The sequence below is a fragment of the Alligator sinensis genome, unplaced genomic scaffold (assembly GCF_000455745.1).
Source record: "Alligator sinensis unplaced genomic scaffold, ASM45574v1 scaffold203_3, whole genome shotgun sequence".
Taxonomy (NCBI): Eukaryota; Metazoa; Chordata; order Crocodylia; family Alligatoridae; genus Alligator; species Alligator sinensis.
This window is the reverse complement of record NW_005842844.1, coordinates 47,190-62,745: the sequence shown is the minus strand read 5'-3', so window position 1 is coordinate 62,745 and position 15,556 is coordinate 47,190. Positions and strand designations below refer to the sequence as shown.

General features: G+C 50.9%; 1 protein-coding gene across 5 annotated transcripts in view; it reads right to left on the bottom strand.

Annotated features, from left to right (window-relative positions):
- DOK4 (docking protein 4) overlaps positions 1 to 15,556 on the bottom strand; it is a 66,457-nt gene that overhangs the window by 5,376 nt on the left and 45,525 nt on the right. For 2 of the 5 annotated variants that reach the window (XM_025191636.1, XM_025191637.1), the window contains 6 exons: positions 8,520 to 8,627; positions 7,492 to 7,606; positions 4,580 to 4,699; positions 3,956 to 4,145; positions 3,148 to 3,288; positions 944 to 1,082 (listed from right to left, as the gene is read on the bottom strand). In XM_025191636.1, coding sequence (XP_025047421.1) covers positions 944 to 1,082; positions 3,148 to 3,288; positions 3,956 to 4,145; positions 4,580 to 4,699; positions 7,492 to 7,606; positions 8,520 to 8,627 — 813 coding nt within the window. Of the gene's footprint in view, positions 1 to 943; positions 1,086 to 3,147; positions 3,289 to 3,955; positions 4,146 to 4,579; positions 4,700 to 7,491; positions 7,607 to 8,519; positions 8,628 to 15,556 lie in introns of all 5 variants that reach the window. The other 3 variants (XM_025191639.1, XM_025191641.1, XM_025191638.1) reach the window with 3 other exon arrangements.

Genomic DNA, 15,556 nt, shown 5'->3' with positions numbered 1-15,556 from the left:
GGGGGGCGACGCCAGCTCCGATGGCCTGCCCCCGCGCCCCTCCCCATCGTCACAACCTGCGAGGAACAAGGTGGGGGAGACAGCCGCGCTGACCTCGCCCTCCGGCCCCCCGCTTCCAGCCACTCTGTTGCCCCCGCCTCCAGGGGGGTGGGGGCCTGGCCTCGCCCCCCCCCGGTGCCCCTGCCATCGTGGCGGCACTCCCCCCCACCCCACCGCTGGCAGCTCCTGTTGGAATGCTTGTTTGTCAGCCAATCAGAGCCTGCCTCGGGGAGGGCGGGACGGACGGACAGACAGACAGACTTGGGCTTTTATAATATTAGACCATTCAAACTTGGTAGTGCTGTCAGGCCTTTTTTGCAAGGGCTTCTCTCAGGTGCTTGGCACTTGGGTACCCGAGGCACTCGCTTGTGTCTGGCCATACTAAGTCGTGTGCTCTGTAGGAGTTTTACCTGGGGTTGATAGTGCCCTGCTGGGTACCTTCAAAACTACCTCATAAGAGCACTCAGTAGTTCCAAGCTGAGAGGTGCCCCTGGGAAGTTGTTAAGCATAATGCTGAGGTTGTAGTTAGTGTGGCCTTCAACACAGACCTTAAACTGAGGAAACAAAAGGGCTTTAGTCTTTGCTGCAGCCCCAATTCAAAACACATGTTTAAAACACGTCCTTTGCTTTGAATTAAAAATTACTTGGTACCTGAAGTGCTTCCCTGGGTCAGCACTTGTAACATGACCTCACAGGGATCAATCTACAGAGCACATGAATAATAGGGCCACATTGTACCAGATCTCACCATGTTAGTGCCTTGTCTTTGTACAGCAAGACTTTCTGCTGCTCTTCTCAAACTGAATTTGCACATTTCTGCCAATACACATCAGCAATGACTCTGTGGACATGAACCCATCCCCCTACTCTCTATGCCCAAGGGCTCCAGTGCCAGGCAACTCACCCGGACGTTCTTCTCCATCTCCAAGAGAACCCTCTTGTGTTGCTCTGCGATAGCCAGGGTGGCACTGTGTACACGCTGGTAAATCTGCTCTCCTTCCTGGGTCTGGAAGGTGTACAGCCCCTCCCCTGCATCACACATCCTGCTGAGCGAGAGGATTATAAGAGCTTTGTGCACTGCTCCAGTATCTACATTGTGCACTGCTCTAGTATTGCACATCATAAACTAACAGCCCAAGTACCACATGCCTCAAGTGTGGTCACAAGCCATTTCTACAGCTCACCCACTTGCATGTTACAAATATGCATGTGCGCTACTGCCCACATGCACCTCAGGTACACTCACAAATACGCTTGTCATTGAGGAGCCTCATTGACCCTCACTTGCACCCCAGAATACTTAGATAGGTCTTTAGTGATGGGACTGCAACAAAGGTGGAGCCAACATCCTCATTTTTTGTTTAATCAAAAAATCCAGATCAATATTTGCAAGTGATATCCTTTTCTTCACAGAAAACAAAGCAATTTTGTTCTATGGACTGAAGAGCTATTTTGAAGGCATCTGTCAAAACACACAGGAATGCTTTTCTGCAGATACACTTCAGCTACCAGGTATCTTTCCACATTTGAGCTGATGGGACATGAAGAAGGCACTGTCTTCTCTTTTTCAATAATAAAGCTACATCCGGGTGTATTTCTACTACTCAGATTTTAGTTCAATTTTGGTCGTTCAATAAGGACTGTGGTGTATTTTATTGAACTTGAACCAAAATCTGTTTTGTAGTATTATTTACACTGAGAAAGGCTAGTCAGGAGTGGTCAAAATCAGGTTAAGAGGACAATTTTTTTTTAGGAATTCTTCTTTTTCCCATTTTTTTGAGTAGCTCTTATAAAATTCTCTCAAGATGCTCAATTGTCCCAGTGTTTCTTGGGCTCCTCTCATCTGGCAACAGCAGTGTCAATAATTACTTATTAACTACCCAGTAACAAGCCATCTGCTTTCATTGGTCATGCTCCTTTTGGCAGGTTTCACGTTAGACGGGGAAGTCAGGCCCTGATATTAAATGTCTCATAACGTGGCACTGGAGTGGAACAGCGAGAAACATCAAAGTCAATTTTAGATCAGTCATTTCTCTCCATCATTCAACCATGCTTAGTCCTCTGTACAGCAGAACAAGCAGCCAGCAGATATAGTTCTTGGATAGCCAGGACTACACAGATATCATGCATTCTGCTGGATTGAATGTTCAGAGGTGTCAAACCACTGCTGCTCTGGATGGCTGCAGATGTGGGGGGAGGTGCTTCAGCACTGTTCAAAGTCAGGCCTATATTTTCCAACAGTGGATCACAATTCTTACATTAGTCTGAGATCACTTGGAGAGGTTTGGTTTTCAGAGAGTAGGAGGCCAGTCCTGTAGGAAAACCATGGCCTCCAAGGCATCTTAAGTTGGGCTTCCAAAAAACTCCTGTGGAAAATTTAGGCCTTTCCTCTTTCCTCAGGCTAAGGGCCCCCCAAAAAAGACATGCATAATAAAGGCTTCTTTTAAAACAACGTATGCTTGAACTTCTTAGCAAAAAGCCCATTTCCCAAGTAACAACCATCTCAGATAAAACTCTAAAGCAGTTATTCTCAACCACAATGCCATGGCACCCTGAGGTGCCTTGAGATCCTTTCAAGGGTTCCATGGGGTGCCATGCAGTGTTGGCACTCTTAGGTGTGCAAGCATAATTCACTGGACAAAACCAGAGTTTTGAAATAGGAATCCACAGTGTTAAAAACATCCTGCCCTGTTGTAGTCTTTCAGATTTTTTTGGCAAAGAAAAATTGCTCTATTTTTTCTGTAGTCAAAAAGAGAGTGAAAACTAAAAGCTGGAATTTTCCAAGGGGCTTCTTGAGGTTAAAAAGGCTGAGAACCACTTCCCTAAAGGAATCCTGGTCCTGTGATCAGCTTTTTAAACTAATGTAAATGTAACACTGAAGCCAACTTCACCAGTAGCCCCACAGAACCCCTATTATCCATAGCCCTGCAGGCACTCCTTCAGTAGCTTAAGTGGGTTCATTGCCTTTAAAGAAGCTGAAACAATCTGAGGAACAGCAACAGAATCTTTGTTTAAATAAATAGTCTGTTTCCTCTTAACTTTAAGGAGCTGTGACCCATGCCAGGGAGCTGAGGGATGCCTGCCCTGAAATAGATCACTCATGCTCACAGAGCAGACAGGACAGGATGCTTGCTCCCTGAAGAACTGCAGCCAGAAGAAATAAGCAGCTTTGGTTGCAGTGACACCAGTTCAAAGGCCCTGGGGGTAGGCTGTAATCTGCGTGGAGAAGAGATGTTTTTCCTCCTCTTTCTAGAAAAACCCAAGGTGATGAGTCAGTGGGATGAAAGAGAGAGATCGTGTTTCTTTTCTCTGTGGCTGGTAATTAATTTAAGTCTCTAATAGTCAGGCCTGGTCGATCCAAATTAGTTTACAAACTACACTGATATGAACCTTCAAGGGGGAGGAACATGGGTGGCTTAGGGAGGTCCTGCCACTGCCTGTGGATTTCTAGGGATCCCAGCTCAAATCCTGCCACAGGCTGTAATTGAACAGAGTCACCATCACTATGGGATTGCCCCTGAGTAAAAGGTTTGTCCCTGGCATAAAACCACTACACAGCATTATATCTCCTCCTTTCTGTGCAAGGGAGGACCAGGGCAGGTCTGGCTGCAGGTCAGATTGGAGGTGCACGAGCACAAAACATGAGAGGTAAACCTATGCAGTTCCTATCTCTTGCAGTCCCTCACTTCTAGTTTCCTCAAACACATGCACAGACATATTTCTAGCTGCCTAGGTGCCTGGCCTTCTTGCAACCCATCTACTTAGCCTCACAGGCACCTGAGGCACAAGAGGACAAGCAAAGCCTGTATGGCCCTGTCTGACTGTACAGCCTAAATGCCCTCACTCCCCCACAGGGTGAACAGGGCTGCTGGACTAAGATAGCTGCCTTGTGTGTAAGGAGGGAGAAGCATCTTACCGGCCAGCCTCAAAGGTAAACCTGGTGGCATCACGTCCATAGCGACGCAGGGAGCACAGGGGCCAGGAGACGAGCTTAACTCGGGGGTTGTGCATATCCCAGAGGTAGATGTTTTCATGGGTGATCTGCAGCTTGCACTCGCCGTAGACATCCAGGTTTGGACACGGCAGCAGGAACACGTTAAACCGGTCTGCAGGGAGACACAGGCAGCTGAAAGGCAGGATGAGGTCACCACAGCCACTACCTCTATGGTTTCCATCTCAGCATCAGCCCCATCTTCAAGGATGGGGGTGTGTGGATGAGTCCAGGTACTCTCTAGGCATAGACCTCTCCATCCTGCCCAAAGTGGTAACATCCCAGGGTCCTCCACTCCAGTGTGAATGCAGGCCCTTCCACACATGCATACCCTGCCCCTAGGTGGGGATGAGCCTAAGTCCCCCATCCCAGCACACACTCCTCCATGCTCACTTCCTCCAGGGTGTTCAAACACAGGATGCCCATCCCAGTACCAGCCACTCAGAGGGAGGAAGTAGAGCCCCCTCCCCAGAGTGCACCCTTTCCTGGCTGCCTTCTACCCCCTCCACTCCTACCCAGCAATTTGTTCACTGACACAAGCTCTCTTACCCGTCTGCTCACACTGCACCCCTGGTGCGAGGAGATCTGGTTCCCCCAGGCTGATGTCATTGAGGCGTGCTCCTAAGCACTCAATGGACAGAGTCTTGTACCACTCCTCAGCCTCCAGTTCTGCAGGGTACAAGTAGCACACCCATCAGCACCACCCCCACAACAGCTGGCAGTCAGACTACACAGCAATTAGGAATTCCTTCCCCAAGCTTACAGCAGCTAACAAGTGCTCTGAGGTCTCATTTTACCGAACTAAGATGACACCTTGCATAGGAGCACAAAGGTGCCCTGTTAGGTGGAGCCATGTAACTGCAGAGGAAAAAAATCATGAGTGAATCACAGGCCAGGGGGACCATTGTAAGCAGCTAGTCTGGGCTCTTGCATAACATGGGTTCTAAGACTTTACAGACATTGCAGCACAGCTCCTAGAGAAACACACAGTCTTGACATCAAGATGGCCAGTGGCAGAGAATTCACCAATACCCCTGACAAGTTGTTCTAGTGGTTGGCTAGCCTCACTGTTAAGAACCTGAACCAAATCTGTTTGCATTCAGTTGCCAGCTCCTGGTAGCAGCTCCACCTTTACCTGCTTTGTCTGAAGAGCCCTCTCTTATCAAATTTCTCTCCCCTAAGGAGTGTGCCCAGAGCCAGCCTTAGGGGTGGGAAACATGGCTGACTGTCCCGGGCAGTCGTGGTCTGGGGGGAGGGAGAGGGGGGCAGCCGTGGTAGGGGGTGGATGCACACATGTGTGAGCAGCCCATGCTAACAGCAGTATTCTCCCAGGCAAGGAAGAAGGAGCAGTGCCCAGGCCAACTCCCCACCCCACTCTAGCCACTGCTCAGGAGGAGTTGAGTCAGGCAGTGCAGATAGCAGCACCATGCCACACCATCTCCCTGCTGGACTGTGCCCTGCTTCCCTACCCACCTGCTCCTTGCCTGCAGCAGTGCCACTGGGTGGGTATGCCAAAATACAAGTTTGTCTAGGGAAACATTTTCCCTAAAGGCTGGCTCGGAGTGTGCTTCACCTAAAGGTCAGAGCACTGTGCAATGGATCAGATCCTAGAGGCCCTGCTTAGGAAAATCTTCAATTGCTCTAACAGGCTGTTGGTGCCCAGCTCCTCAAAGGTACTTAGGCACTTCAGTCCCTTTAAGGATGTGGGTCTTTGTGTCCCAGAGGTAATTCACAACCAGAAGTTGAGTGAGGCTTTCAGGGTTTTGACCAAGGATGGAAAGGGAAAATCTGATCATCCCTAATATGTAGCTATTTCTGGGGTGGAACAATGGAGCTGTTCTCCACCAGAAATATGACACTGCAGTTTTCAAAAAGGAGAGAGGAAAATGGCAAGGGGGGTTAGGTTAGTAGAAACCAGCAAGGTCTGTTTGTGATTTTGATCAAAGGTTTAAGCAGCCCTAATTCATGGGATAACTAACAACCACAAGCAATCAGGACCTTGGGTCTGTGTGTAATTCTCGTGACAACAGTGTGGTGTCTGTCTCATGACGCCATGTTGAGACAGTGGCTCAGCACACACACAGAGGAAAGAGCACCACATACTAAGTACCTGGAAATCTGTCCAGCTACTGACCCAGCTCAGCACTGTTGAGCTCATGAGAGCTAGGGAGCTCCCAGCCATCCAGAAGCAGCTCTAGAGCTGCGAAATGATAAGAGGCCTCAGAAATCAAGATGACACCAAGGGAGCTCTCTTCCCTTCCTGAGGGCAGGGAGCTCCCTGTAGGCCAGGGCTTGTCTAGGCTGCCAGAGAGCCCTGCAGGAGCCAGCATCAGATGAAAGGAGATCAATCCAATACTCTGCCTAGAGCACCTTACATACATGCTAGGATTAACCCTTGCAGTGATGCAGGGACTCATCATCATCAGTAATGGAGTCCCTTTGTCCTCCTCAGCAAGCTGAACCTAACACTGTAGAAAGGTCCCTGAATTCCATAACAGGCTGCAACATCCTGACACAGCTTCATTTACATTTCAAACGAAGGGGGCTAATTAACAAAATGGGAAAATTAATCATACAATCAGTTCAGTCACCCAGGGTTACTTATGCAGAGATTCAATTCAGTTTACCTTATGTTCTCCCCACATCTTTTCATTTGTTCACCAGATTTTGTATCAACCATATCATAGACACAACTCATGAGGAATGGAAAGTTTTGGCTGCAAAACAAGGGATAGCTGGGTTTTGGGGAATTGGAAAGCTGTGGGGGTGGGTTATGTTGGTGGGAGAAGCCCTTGAGATGGCTGTTGCTAAAAGGATTAGCAGCAATACAGTTCATTTTGCCATTTAAAGGGTTAACTTAATTTTCACAGGCAATGGGGAAGCAAGACTCTGACTTCTTCAAAGATGAGGGGCTCGCACACCTGTCAGTCACAGATAGGGCATGTTTTCCAAGGTATCTGTCTGCAACCACAGGGCTGTGAACACCAGCAGTTTAGAGGAAAGCTGCCACCCTAGAGCACAACCCTGTCTACTCACAGAATATATAGAGGCCTTGGCTTATCAGCCTCCCTATGGACAGCACAATGGGCGCTGAGGACCAGGTTCTCAAAGGGGGTTCCACACCCACTATGCAGGCATCACTGGCAAGTCTAGCCCTGAGAGATGAAGGATGTGCCTGCACTGGTCCTGTGTCAGGCTTGAGACTAGTGCTGCTGAAAAATAGCCACCCCCCACCCCCTGCCCACAGAGCAAGTCTAAAGAGCAGCATGGAGCCAATGCAAATGCACCCAAGTGACCTGCCTAATACTGGGCAGCAAATCAGTGGCTGAGCTGGGAACAGAACCCAAGATCTCCAACATCCAGAGCCCTCCCTAACCCTGCTGCCCCCCTCGCTGGTACCCTAACCCTGCACCCCGCCCACTGCAGGCCAGAGTCAAAGACCATGGGGGACATCCTCCTACCTGAGTCACAGGTGAAAGTCCTGGCTGAGTCATCAGTGAATATGATGGCAACAGCTTGCCTCTTGGTCTCCTTCGGCAACCGTGTGATGCACTTCACATTGCTGATCTCCGTGACCTGCAGCGGGAGCACACTGTACTGAGCTCTAGCTACCCTAAATGCCTCACCAGAGTGCACTCCACCCCCTTCCTCCTGCTCAACACCATGTACTGGGATGCCCTGACAGAGGAGTACTTCACTCCTCTACTTGTTCTGCTGGCTTCTGCTCTGGGTGCACTATCTACAAGAGAAGGTCAGCGGGAGCATTCATCTCCTCCAAGGAAGGCTGGATCAGTTCTGGCCACAGGGTGCTCACAGCCACACAGATTTTTTCATTAAAAGCGAGTACCACAGCCAGGGGAATCAACTGCAACAGGAACCCCCCTGGCCTGAAATCTGTTCACCAGGCTCCATCCCAAGGAACACAGCCCAGGAGAGGTGATCAATGGAAGACAAATGCCCGGTCCTGGTGGTAGCACTGGGGATGTGAAGGGAAATAGAGGAGACCAGCAGGAAGGAGAGACTGAAGAGTAAGTGTGGGGGGGAGGAATAAGAACAGCAGAGTGGGGTGGGAGGAAGGAGCAAGAGGCTGTGGCTGGAGCACCCACATAACCCCCTCACCTTAGTCCTGTGAGCTATTTCTTTCCTTCTATGCCCAATCACCTCACCATCAGGAGAAACTAACATCTCTGGGAAGGGGCAGCACTGCTGCCTGGCACATACTATGTAATCATCACCTATTGGCAACAATCTTAATCCTACCCAAACAGTCCTACACTGTAACAAATACCAGGCCAGCTCTGCGCAAGTACCTCTGGGACAAGGACTGAGGAAACACTGAGTGGGGAGCTCCCAGCTACACCCGCCCCACCCAAGCAGCAGTCCCCACAGGGAAAGGGGAAGGAATGCTGGCCATGGTGCTGCTATCCCAACCCAGGTCACCTCATCTGTCTCAGAGGGAAGGGACAGGCGAGGACTTCTGGCCTCTGACCTTTGGGCATCCACGCAGACACACCGACTTCTCATCTGGGTACTTCTCCAGTCGCTGGGGACCTTTGCTGGAGGATTTCCTGAACACCAGCCAGCACCTCCGATAGATCTGCCAGAGAGACCAGACAAACTCAAGCCGCTGCATGGGCTAAGCAACACTGCAGCTGCTCAGAGACCCCTTTCACTGATGCATGTCAGCGAGTGATCAACTGCCCCTTGACTGTGGACCCCTTCCATTACCCCACACTCCCTACTAGTGCCCAACAGGTAGCAAACTCTGAGCAAGTGGCATGTTCCTCCCTTAATCCTAAAGAGGGGATTACTACATTCAGCCTCAGGGGGACAGCACTGGGCTATGGGTAAACCCCAGCCTGAGGTATGATCAAACTCTGTATATAGCAGAATCCAGTGAAATCATCTTGCATGCTCCCACAAGAGAGGACAGATCAGCTCATTCTATGATGGGGGAGGCAGGGAGCTGGCATGCAGAGTCCAAGATAAAGCATTTTACGGCCACAAGAATCTAAGTGGGTGACTGAGCTCTAAAATGACAGAGGCAAGGGCTCAAGAAACAATGGATCCAATTAGATTAGACACACGTTGGCATGCCTTTCTAGTGCCTGGTGGTCACGGAGCTGGGATGCAGGCTGGAAGTAAGATGCCAGGGAACAGCTCTGGTGCGGTTCTTCTATTGAGAGACCTCTATCTCCAGCATCTAAAGAGCTTTAAACTGTGCTGCTTACATGGACCAAGCTATATATAGGAAACCCTCCTATACACTCAAGGTACCTCTGCATTCAGCCTCAGGGGGACAGCATGTGCACAGGGAGCAGCTGGGGGCACCAGAGAGATTTCTTTGCTGGCAGCACTGTAGAGGCACTGCGGGGGACTCAACTTCCCCCCACACCAATGACAAGGAGGCTTTTCCAGCTTTTGCCAAAATCTATAGGGTTCTTCCTGTTGAGGGCCAGAACATCCCTTGAACTCCTGGGACTAGCCAGATGCTGCGCTCAAAAGTCATTGTGTTTCAGATAGGCAGGGAACTGCTGCTAAGTCAAGCACAGGGCACCACTGGGCAACCCATAAATTCCCTGGATCAGATTACTCCCTACAGCAAGGCCCAGGTTAGAAACAGCCACCTCCTGCTCACAGAAGCATGTGGGCTCTCATTTGGGAACCACCATGAACCAGCTGGAAGGAAAAGAGGATCACCCACCTACTGCCATCCAGAGTCTGCACCTTAGAAGGGGGAAGCCTCTCAGCTGCCATTTTGTCACACCAAAAAAATGTCATCATTAGCTCAGGACAATGAGGTTTGGTGGTTACAGCAGGGGTTTGCAAAGGCAAAGGCAAGACTTTTGGCTTTACACTGGTTGCTAAGTTGCGATGAAGCAGTCAGCAAAGTCACTTGTAGCCTGTTTTTTAACAGTTTTTTTTAACTTGGCAGGAGCTATGGGTGCTTGATGCCTTCAAAAATGTGGGCTCTTTGTCCCCTTGTCTCTAAGCTGGGGGGAGACACATCCTTGTTTACAAAGTGCATTGAGCCCCCCAGACAGGAGGACCCAGTCTCATCATTAAACCACAAGTCCCACTATTTCCCATAGCAGCCAAAACCAGGTCAGGCCAGTTCTAAGAGGATGAATCCCACTCTGACTGTGTGGCGTTTTATACTCTCACTTTTATTTGTTTTGTTCTGCTGTTCATGTACCACAAGAGACCTAAATGTGATTTCCCTCTTCCTCCTCTGCTTTTTCCTCATTTCAGGGAATACTGAAACGTCTTTATTCTCTAAAATCATAAGAACTGCATACGAGAGAAAAGGGAAATCAGAGTAGTTTGGATGGTAAAGCCAAGGCTGGCTGTGGTGCCAGCTGTATTCCCATGGAGCTGTGCTGGGAAGAGCTGGAGGCAGCTGATGCAGGAACCAGAAGCCCAGAGACTTGGTACCTAATCATGCTCTAGCATCTAGCATCTACAAGTAACAGGCTATTTTTCTTGCCAAGGTCTTTTAGCTCAGCTTGCTGGGATCACGTTACCTGCTGGACACTCCACTGTTCCTGAAGCTCGGATCTAGGGCCTGATCTATCTTCCCATCGCTTCAACAAAATTCTGGATCAGGTAGCAAGAATGCCAGCCTGGCCACAACAAAAGGGTAATGCATGGCATCTCTTTGGAGAGGAGACTGGGCAGGAGCTAGGCAGGATATCAGAATGGTGCTGCCTGCTGGGTTCAGGAGCTACCAAGAGGGTTGACAGCACCTGTCAATCAGGGCCAGGGCTCAGATGGTTGTGGGGCAGGCTGTGGTTTGATACTTGGCAGGGAGCAGGTGTACCATGATGACTATGTGGGGTCAGCATGGAGAACTGCTGTACAAAACACAACTGCCCCTGTCACTCCAAGACATACTGCAGTGCAAAGACAGGTCAGGAGGACTCAGCATCTCCTGCTCCACAAGCACAGGGAGCCCCGACAGTCATGCCAAGAGAAAGCAATTCTGATTCAATCCAGGAGAGGGCAGTGGCAGACACGCTTACCAGTCTGTTTACCATATCAGCAGCTTCACCTCACGGGACCCAGGGCAGTCTGCCATGGTGGCTACCAGTGACATCTGCCAATGAACTTGCCATACAATACAGCATGCCTCAGCTCACATTCCTGTTCACCCCTGATGCCACATCCCTCACCCATCCAGCTCTCAAGAGGAAGCAGTACCAGTTTGATAACACACTGCAGGAGGTTGCCACAACAGTCCAGCACTCACAGAGTTAAATGCATAGTCCCAGGCTTGGGCCAGGCTAAGGTGGCCCATGCCAGCAGCACACATACAAGCCTGTGGTATCTGACACCGAAGCACCTGACCTGAGCAGCAGACAGGTTGGGGGAGACCTGCCACCAACTCCACAGAGCAATCCAGGTGTCACAGACATCATTGTTCCCAGCCTTGCCTGTCACCCTCAAAAGTGCAAACACCCCCAAGCTTCCTGCATCAGCAGCTTGTCTCAGCAGAAACTCATTCCCTGGGGCAGCTGCTTGGAAGCAGGTCTGCCTGGTCACGGGAGAGTTCAGAGCTCAGAGAGAGGTTCCTGTGTTCCTGTTCAGGGTAGGGGACAATGCTCTTGGGATGAACTCTGCCGGGGGAGGGAAACAAAAAGAGACAGACCTGAATGCAGATCATATGCCAACACTCTCTCTGAGGACACAAAAACGGAGGCCAAGCAAATAATGAGGGACAATCAATAGCACCAGACTAAAAAGGGCTGGGATTGAGTAGGCTCCTGAGCCAGCAGATGGTAAATGCAGCTCAGTGTGTGCAAAGTAATTGGTCTGGGAGAGAGAAGCCAGCAAAGGGACAGAAGAACAGAGGAACCAGCCAGCCCAGTGCCAAGGACAACAACCCAGGGGCATTGTGGAAAACAACATCTGAACCCACTTGTGCACCTGCTACCTTGAAAGCTAAGACACCTTATGGCTACAAGCCATGAGCAACAGACATGCAGAGCACTACCACTCTCACCCCAGCAGGGTTCATCTTGACCTATGCACCAGTGTGAACTTAGAGTCAGGCCCTCATGAAGCAAAAATCACTACATCTGCCACCCAGAATATGCCAGGCTCCACTTGCATCAACCAGTTTCTAAATCAGACTTGACTAGAGCTATACTGAGTAGCTGGCCTGGCAGCTGGTCAGTGGCTCAGGGGAACCATACAGGGTAGCTGAGGAAAGGGAGGGGAGAAGGAAAAAAGTCCAGTTTTCCATTAATCTGTCTCCTGTGCAGTTATTCACTGTGCAAAGCAAGGGAATGGGGAAGGGGTGGAAATCAGGCCCACTGAGCCCAAGATTGTCTAAAGGCCTCAAAGCTGTCAGTGCCCAGCTGCCTTGGACTAGCTGCTAAAGAAGAGAGGGGCAAGAGTAAAGTAAAGCAAACCAAAAAAGCTTACACACACTGTGTGGGCTGGGGACATCTTTCTGCTCTCTAGACCAATGCTTCTCAACCATTTTTGATTCAAGGTGCCCCACATTAGACTCAAGGCACCCCTCAGAAAATACCCAGTCTTTTTTGACTACAGAAAAATAACACAGTAATTTTTCTGCTGCAAAGAAATCAGGAAGACCACAGCAGGATAGGATGTTTTACACTGTGTATTACTATTTGAAATCTCTGGGTTTACCTTGTGAATCACGTCAACATACCTCACAACGCATAGCACCCTGCAATAAAAGTTGTCAAGGCACCCTGGTTGTGAATTGCTGCTCTGGACACTGCTAAATAGGCCCTGCCAAGGAATGCTCAGTCTCAGAGCTCCTGTGGATGCTTCTAAGATCCGTTTTCACCATGCTGTGGTGTAAGCATTTACTATCCCAGTAAACACTGAGTTCTGCCACTCCAGCTGCTGCTACAAGAGGCAGGGAAGGGAGTGTCTCATCTCTGACTGACATGGCTCTGTCAAGCGGGACCCTGCAGCATGTATCTGGCTCAAGCCATTGAGAAGGGCAGTACCTTGCCTCTGGCCACACAAGAGTGTGAGCAACACAGTCAGGGATGGAGCCCACAGGGTGCCTATTGGCTCTGCTGAGAAAGAGAGTTCCTTCAAGCCACTGGTGTCTCCCCCATGGTACCATGCCCTTGCTTACTTCCCATGGGAGCCAGTGCTGCCCGCAGCAGCCTACAACCAGCCACAGCAGGATCTCCTTTTCTGTCCCATTATGCCTGGATGTAGTCACTTTTTCTCTCATTGCCACAGTTGGACACTGCACATCTCGGGGGTATCCCAGATTCAGAGAGGGCCTCATTCACTTCCCGGCCTAAACTCTTACCAGGAGATTGGTGATCTCAGTCCATCTTTCAGCCTCTGATCTGACACACAGGGAAATGACTCCCCCCATGCTGCACCTGTTTCCCCTCCCTAGAACGGGGTCATGCCCCCTGCTCCGGGGTGACAAGAATTAACTCTTACACTGCCAGAGCGTTTGGTGATTTGCACACAGAAGGTGCTAGGGAGTAGCTGGCCTTGCCTCAGTGAAAAAAACAGGTAGTCCAGGGGCAGCCAACAGGCATGGGAAGAGCTGAGGGCAGAGAGGGGCTCAGCTTGTCCCAGGAAGTGGATGTCGCAGCAAGATACCCTGTGAATGCAGGGCTCTTGCCCTGGACACAGCACAGTCACGGGGCAGGCTCCCTGTGTGCCAAGCCAGGCTTGGGAGTCGGGGGAGATGGCTGAGATTTACCATTGCAGTCGGCACTCTCCTGGAGTGCTGGGTCCCTCCCCCACCTGTCACGCTGCCAGCGGTAATTGCGGAGCCACCCTGCTTAATTAGGAGCCAAGGGAGCAGCAGCTACATGCGCCTCCTGCCCAGTCCCCTGGGCACTCGCAAACACCTGCCTCCTTGCCTGGGCACATTCTCCTCCATGGCTCCAGCACCTCCCCTGCCCCCAGCCTCTGCCTCTGGCCCCACTCCCTATTTCTAGGCTGTCTGTGGGGGAGAGTGAAAGAGCTGTCACCTCTCCCATTTCCACCTCCCCCCTCTCTGCCTGCTGTCTCCTGGCTCCACTTCTCTTCTGGCTTTTCACCTTCCCTGTCTCCTACCTCCTCCTCCCTCCATTCTTTGTTCTTCCATAATTAGCATGAAATTACCCAGCATGCTCTCTACTCCCCAGCTGCTGGAAGAAGGGAAATGAAGAACTGGCTCTTGCCTGCTTTGATGCCATGGGTGCCAGCTGAGCAGAAGTGTCTGTCTGTCCATCCCTTCCCTTTGTTTCCCACCCATCTCCTGAGAGAAGGGGCTGCATCTCCAGCCCACCCCTTCTTTCTGAGGTAGCACCAGCTGTAGTGCCAGAAGGACAAGTTCCTTCTCAGCAGTGCCCTCAGTGTCAGCCAGAAACCCAGCAGGGCAAGCTTCTTAGCTGCAGTGCCCAGGCAACCGCAGCCCACGCATCCCCTCCCCCCCCGCCCAGCATGAGCGCTTCGTTCCTGCAGTGCCCCACCAGCTCCAGCACCTCACAGTTGGGGTTTCATGTAATTAGCCTGGCTGCCCAGTGGACAGGATTAAGCGCTGAGCAAATATTGGATCTGGAGGCTGAGAGGCTATGTGAAAGGACAGCGGTTCTGGGATGCCCGGACACAGGGAGCCAACAAGCTGCATCCCCACACACACCTAATGAGTCCCCTGGGAACGCAGAGGTGGCTTGACATGTAACACTTCCTGTAAGCCCTGAACCCAGGTCTGCCTCCAGTGAGTTCCCAGTGCTTTCAAAGGAGCAGCTGTAAAGAAAACAGCTTCAACAAAGTGTCTGGGAAAATCAACCCTGCATTGAAGCTCCAGGAGACAACGCACAAGGAGGGCTGGCTGAGGAAGCCTGAACCTCCAGCGACCCCTAGGTGCTCTGGCTGGGCCCCATCCTGCAGTACGGCAGCTCCTAGCAAAGTCAACCTCAACAGGAGAGCCTGTAGGGTCAGGGACTGAGGAAGGGAAGGGGGAAAGAGGTCCCACTCACACGCCCTAGACAGGGACATTTGCACTGCTAAGCATCTAGGGGAACTGGAAGAGAAACTGGCCCCTGTGGGTTACAGAGGAAACAGCAGCACCAGAGATTCTGTGAGAGGGAGTGTGGATGTGCCTCACAGGAGAGACACAGAGCCCCATCCCTGCAGTGTGTGCATGCCTCGCACACACAGACGTGCCCATTTTAAGTTGTGTGTCTGTTCCCAAAGTGATTTGCTTTGTAGCAGAGCAGGGAGCTGAACGGAGATCCCCCAGGTCCCAGCCCCTGGGAACATGGCTTTAAGCCAAAAGCCATGTTCCCAGGTCCCACCCCAGCTGTCAGACACACTGTCTTGCCATCCACAAAGGGCAGCCGGCTCCCCTCAACCTTCTCACTGGGGGAAATAAGCCAGAAATGAATTGGAATCCTGTCTCCATGAGTGAGAGCGCAGTGTGCGTGCACTGTGCCTCAGCCACCTGCAAATCCCATAGCCTAAGGTGCAACGCACAGGAAATGAAGGCTCTGATGCTTCAAAGCAAGTAGGACCAGGCTCTAGCAC